Source organism: Cebus imitator, unplaced genomic scaffold, assembly GCF_001604975.1.
Source record: "Cebus imitator isolate Cc_AM_T3 unplaced genomic scaffold, Cebus_imitator-1.0 Scaffold538, whole genome shotgun sequence".
In the NCBI taxonomy this organism is placed as follows: Eukaryota; Metazoa; Chordata; class Mammalia; order Primates; family Cebidae; genus Cebus; species Cebus imitator.
This window is the reverse complement of record NW_016107853.1, coordinates 151,821-158,119: the sequence shown is the minus strand read 5'-3', so window position 1 is coordinate 158,119 and position 6,299 is coordinate 151,821. Positions and strand designations below refer to the sequence as shown.

Genomic DNA, 6,299 nt, shown 5'->3' with positions numbered 1-6,299 from the left:
AAAAAAAAAAAAAAAAAAAAAGAAGAGAAGGAGGAGGGAGAAGGAAAGAGGAGGAAGAGGAGGATGAAGAAAGAAGAAAGAAGAAGAATAGGCCAGGCGTGGTGGCTCACACTCGTAATCTCAGCACTTTGGGAGGCCGAGGAGGTCAGGAGTTCGAGACCGGCCTGGCCAACATGATGAAACCCTGTCTCTACTGAAAATACAAAATAGTCAGGCATGGTGACATGCACCTGCAGTCCCAGCTACTCTGAAGGCTGAGCAGGGGAGTCACTTGAACGCAGGAGCTGGATGGAAGTCACAGTGAGCCGAGACTGCGCCACTCCACTCTAGCCTGGGTGACAAAGCGAAAGTCCATCTCAAAAAAAAAAAAAAAAAATCTAATGAATAAGCTAACTTCATGCTTATGGAACTAGAGAAACAGCAAACTAAGCCCAAAACTAGTAGAAGAATAAAGATTGGAGTTGAGATAAATAAAACACAGAAGAGAAAAACGAAAGAAATGGCCATGACAGATTTGTAAGTTCATGAACTTTATTTATTTATTTATTTATTTAAAGACAAAAAAGGTCTCACTCTGTTACCCAGGCTGGGTGCACTGGCATGATCACAGCTAACAGTAGCCTTGACCTCCAGGGCTCAAGAAATCCTCCCAGCTCAGCCTCCCAAGTAGCTGGGACTATAAGCCCACACCACAACACCGACTAATTTTTGTATTTTTAGTAGAGGGGTTTCACCATGTTGCCGAGGCTGGTCTCAAATTCCTGAGTTCAAGTGATCTGCCCACCTAGGCCTCCCAAAGTGCTGGGATTACAGATGTGAGCCACCATGCCCAGTTGTGCTTGAACTCTTAGTGCATTCCCAAGCCACACACAGATCTATGGACAAAGGATGGTAACTTACTGTCTCAAAGTGTTTAAGCACCACCTTTGACCAATCACCAGCTGATTGCTAAAAAATTGTTGACACGGGGGGACCCCTAGGAAACAGGGCTTTGAAATTTTTTTTAACTGAAAAAAATACAAAAACCTCTTTGGAGATAAATCAATTTTCAAAAACTGCAAGGAAAACAATATTCCACAGATTTGATCCAGGCAAGTTACTAAACAAATAGAACAATCCGGCCACGCATGGTGGCTCATGCCTGTAATCCTAGCACTTTGGGAGGCCAAGGCAGTCAGATCACTTAAGGTCAAGAGTTCATGACTAGCCTGGCCAACATGGTGAAACTCTGTCTCTACTAAAAATACAAAAATTAGCCAGGCATTCTTGCAGCAATTATTCCCCATAGTACCAAAAATAATAATAATAATGAGCCACGTGTAGTGGTGTGCCGCTATAATCCCAGCTACTTAGAAGGTTGAGGCAGTGAGGCAGGAGAATCATTTTAACTCAGGAGGCAGAGGTTGCAGTGAGCTGAGATTGTGCCACTGCACTCCAGCCTAGGCAACATAGTGAGATTCTGTCTCACCGTAAAAAAAAAAAAAAAAAAAATAGAACAATCCCCAGTTGGAAGAGGCGGAGGGTGTTAATCTAAAGTTGCTATCTGTATTGTACAAAAAATCTGATTTTCAACAAAAAACTGCAAGGCATCCAAAGCAACAAAGAAGCATGGTCAATACACAGGGGAACAAAACAGTCAATGGAAACTGTCTGTGAAGGGGGACAAATGTCGGACTTCGCAAAGACTTTGAAACAGTTGTCATAACACATTTTTAAAAGTAGAGAAAACCAGCCGGGCACAGTGGCTTAAGCTTGTAATCCCAGCACATTAGGAGGCCATGGTGGGTGGATCGATCACATGAGGACAGGAGTTCTAGACCAGCCTGGACAACATGGTGAAACCCCAACTCTACTAAAAATACAAAATATTAGCTGGGCATGGTGGTGGGCACCTGTAGTCCCAACTATACAGGAAGGTGAGGCAGGAGACAAAAAAACTCCATCTCAAAAAAAAAAAAAAAACAATTTAAAATTAGCTGGGCATGGTAGCTGAGCACGGTGATGTGCACTTGTAGTCCCAGCTACATGGAAGTTTCAGGCAGGAGGATCACTTAAGCCCAGGAGGTCAAGGCTGCAGTGAGGCATGTCTGTACCACTGATCTTCAGCCTGGGTGATAGACTGAGACTCTGTCTCAGAAAAAAAAAGAGAGAAATACACAAAAGGACTCTACACATGTTTTTCACTTTTCTTCTCCTGACTTCTTTCTTTTTTGGAGACGGAGTTTCACTCTTGTTACCCAGGCTAGAGTGCAATGGCACAATCTCGGCTCATCGCAACCTCCGCCTCCTGGGTTCAGGCAATTCTCCTGCCTCAGCCTCCTGAGTAGCTGGGACTACAGGCACGCAGCACCATGCCCAGCTAATTTTTTGTATTTTCAGTAGAGACGGGGTTTCACCATGTTGACCAGGATGGTCTCGATCTCTTGACCTCGTGATCCGCCCGCCTCGGCCTCCCAAAGTGCTGGGATTACAGGTGTGAGCCACCACGCCCGGCCCTGACTTCTTTAAAAGAGGTAAGATTGTATAAAGCAATAGTGGTAACACTGCACTGTTGAGATTACAACATAGACATAATATGTAAGACAATAACAGCACAAAGGGAAGAGGGAATGGAGCCATATTAAGAGAACAAAACTTCTATGTTTTAATGGAATTCAATTAGTATTTATATAAATTGTGATAAATTAAGATGCATACTATAATCCCTAAAGCAATTATTTTTTTAAAAAACTCAATAAATACTACAAAAAAGCCAGAAAACTCAATGAAAGTATTTAAATGGTACACTAGAATTAATCTATTTTGACTAGGCACAGTGGCTCACACCTGTAATCCCAGCACTTTGGGAGGCTGAGGCAGGAAGAGTGCTTGAGGCCAGGACTTTGAGAAGAGCCCTGGCAATATTGTGAAACCCTATCTCTACAAAAGGATAAAAAAAATTAGCCAACTAAATGTTGTTAATAAGATTAACAGGTGACTTTTCACCTGTGGAAGAACATGAGTGCAGGCTTGGAGTCTCAGCTACTAGGGAAGCTGAGGCAGGAGAATCCCTTGAACCCAGGAGTTCATGGTTGCAGTGAGCTATGATCATACCACTGCATTACAATCCAGCCTGAGTGACAGAGTGAGGCCTTTTCTCAAATAAAGGAGGGAAAAAAAGAGAAAATAATCTATTTAATAAATATCACCAAGCACGGTGACCACGTGTGTAGTCTCAGCATTTTGGCAGGCCAAGGTGGGTGGATTGCTTGAGCCCAGTAGTTTGAGACCAGCCTGGGCAACATGATTAAACCCTGTCTCCACAAAAAAAAAAAATGTAAAAATTAGCCAGATGTGTTGTCGTATACTTGTAGTCCCAGGTACTGGGGAGGCTGAGGTGAGAGAATCACCGAGCCTGGGGAGGTCAAGGCTACAGTGAGCCATGATCACACCACTGCAATCCAGCCTGAAAGAGTAAAACCCTGTCTCAAAAATTTTTTTAAAAAACCAACAAATAAACAAATATCAACCACAGGCTGATAACATCCCAATCTGTCCCCAGTCTAGACCTCTCTGGAATTTAAGTGCACTTTTGACATCTACACTTAGATATTCAATGGTTATCTTAAATTTAACATGTCCAACAGAAACTCCTCATCTTGTTCCCACAGTCTGCTCTATTTATACAGTCTTTCCCATCACTGTAACTGACAACATCCTTTCAGCTGCTCAAGCCAAAAACGTTGGAGTCATCCTTGAGTCTTCTCTCTCACACCTCCACATTCAATCCCATCAGTGAATGCTGTTGCCTCTACCTCTACCTCCAGAAAGACTTCTTACCACGGCCACTGCTCTTCCCCTAGTCAATGCTACATACACTCATCTCTCACCTGGGTAATGACAAGAGTCTCCCGATTAGTCTCCCAGCTTCTGCTCAAGAAGCAGCCAGCTTGATCCTTTTTAAAAACATTAGATCACTTTTCCTCTACTCAAAATCCTCTAATGGCTCCATCACGCTTTGTGGAAAAGCCCAAGGTTTCAACTGGCCTTCTAGTTATTCTTCAAGTTATTCCTTCTAGTTATTGGTCAGGCATGCTTCCAGCCCTAAGCATTCGTATTAGCTGTTCACTCTGCTTAAAAAGCTTTTCCCATGGATACCCACATGGCTCACTCTCATTTCAAGTAAGTCTTTGTTCAAATGTCACTTTCTAAGGCCTTCACTGACTAACCTATTTAAAATTTCTTTCCCACCCCCACTCCCAATTCTTTTGTTCAAATGTCACTTTGTAAGGCCTTCACTGACTACCTTATTTAAAATTTCTTTCCCACCCCCACCCTCAATTCTTTTTTCCCACAATACTTAGCAACTTAATATAATACGCAATTATGGTTTTCAATGTTTCCTGTCTCTCTCTACCACGAAAAAATATGCTACATGAGAAGAGGGATTTTGTTTATTACTCTATCTCCCGGACCTAGGACATAGTAATAAGCACTCAATACATATTTATGAAACTAAAATAAACAAATACAAATAAACAAAAAGAAAAGTGAAACTGACTTTAATTTTCTTCTGAAATCTCTATGGTATTTTTAAAATCTTTCAGCACATATAAAAATAAAATTAGAAGGTACGCAGAAGTTGAAACTATTTCTTACCAAAGTCCATTCTATCTTTTTGGTTTCTCTGAAGCAAACCCAAAAGGAGATTAGCCAAATAAGGTGATGTTTCTCTTGGAATACTGGGGGAAAGAAAAAAAAAAAACAACCACCTGAGTGGTAAGTTCATATATACAAACGACGTTAACTTTTGCCTTCCGCATAGAAACTAAAACATATATGTGGTTTCACAAATACCAATAGATTTATACCAAGAAGACCATGTAAGACTCATTTAAAGAAAAAAAAAAAAAAAAAAGCACTAAACAACTATCTTTGAGAACCAGCATCAAATTGAGAAGATTCCTGTATTGTGCTTACTGTTGTTCAAGTATCTGCAGGAATAAAGCATCTCAAAGGCCCAATGTTGAGTTTTAGCATAACCTCAACCTTGCACTAATAGTTGCTATAGTGTTCTCTATTACAAAATAGCCACTTCGCTTTCTGTCTGGAAAAGGGCAGTACTTAAATACAAGTGAGAACTAATACAACTTTGTAACATCCAATATGAAAACAAGCAATAGGAAAATGAGTTAAGTAATAGGAGTACACAATTCAAAGAATAAGGATTACAAAAAAAATATTAAACAGGCTAAGCGCAGCATCTCACGCCCGTAATACCAGCACTTCGGGAGGCTAAGGTGGGTATAATCACTTGAGGTCAGGAGTTCAAAATCAGCATGGACAACATGGTCAAACTCTGTCTCTACTAAAAAAAAAATATTAGCCAGGCGTGGTGATTATCTGCCTGTAATCCCAGCTACTATGGAGGCTGAGGCAGGAGAATGGCTTGAACCCAGGAGGCAGAGGTCACAGTGAGCAAAGATCGTACCACTGCACTCGAGCCTGGGTGACAGAACAAGACTCTGTCTCAAAAAAAAAAAAAAAAAAGTGGCCAGGCACAGTGGTTCACGCCTGTAATCCCAACACTTTGGGAGGCCAAGGCAGCAGATCACGAGATCAAGAGATCAAGACCATCCTGGCCAACATGGTGAAACCCCATCTTTACTAAAAATACAAAAATTAACTGGGCGTGGTGGCATATGCCTGTAGTCCCAGGTACTTGGGAGGCTGAGGTAGAAGAATCACTTGAACCCGGGAGGTGGAGGTCACTCTGAGCCAAGATCTCGCCACTGCACTCCAGCCTGGGCAAAAAAGCATGAAACGCTGTCTCAAAAAAAAAAAAAAAAAAGATATTGAACAAATACAAAGGAGCCAAGCCAAACTCACTAATGAAGAGAAGAATGCAAATTAAATTAATAGCTAACTGGTCCTCATGCATTTGTAAGGCATCAAATATTCGAACATTCCGTGTTGGTAAAAATGAGGGGAAAGGAACAGTCTTCTATCTTGCTGTATTCACTGGGATAGCCTATTTGGAAAGCATCTCTTTTGGTCTGACAATTCCATTTCTAGAAGTTCAGCCTAATAAAATGCACACATACACAAAGGTATTCTCACACACACACACACACACACACACACACACACACACACACACATACACAATTCACTAGAGCCTGTTTATAGTAACTAAAAAACGAAAACAAGGACCTAATTAAATAAAATAACATCTATGGGACTCTCCGTGGCATTTAAAAGCATACAGTGGGTCAGGTATGGTGGCTCATGCTTGTAATCCCAACACTTTAGGAGACTGA

The 6,299-nt window shown here is 41.4% G+C and overlaps 1 protein-coding gene across 3 annotated transcripts in view; it reads right to left on the bottom strand.

Annotated features, from left to right (window-relative positions):
- ULK2 (unc-51 like autophagy activating kinase 2) overlaps window positions 1-6,299 on the bottom strand; it is a 111,593-nt gene that overhangs the window by 75,354 nt on the left and 29,940 nt on the right. For all 3 annotated transcript variants that reach the window (XM_017514905.2, XM_017514907.2, XM_017514906.2), the window contains exon 9: window positions 4,639-4,721. In XM_017514905.2, coding sequence (XP_017370394.1) covers window positions 4,639-4,721 — 83 coding nt within the window. The remainder of the gene's footprint in view (window positions 1-4,638; window positions 4,722-6,299) is intronic.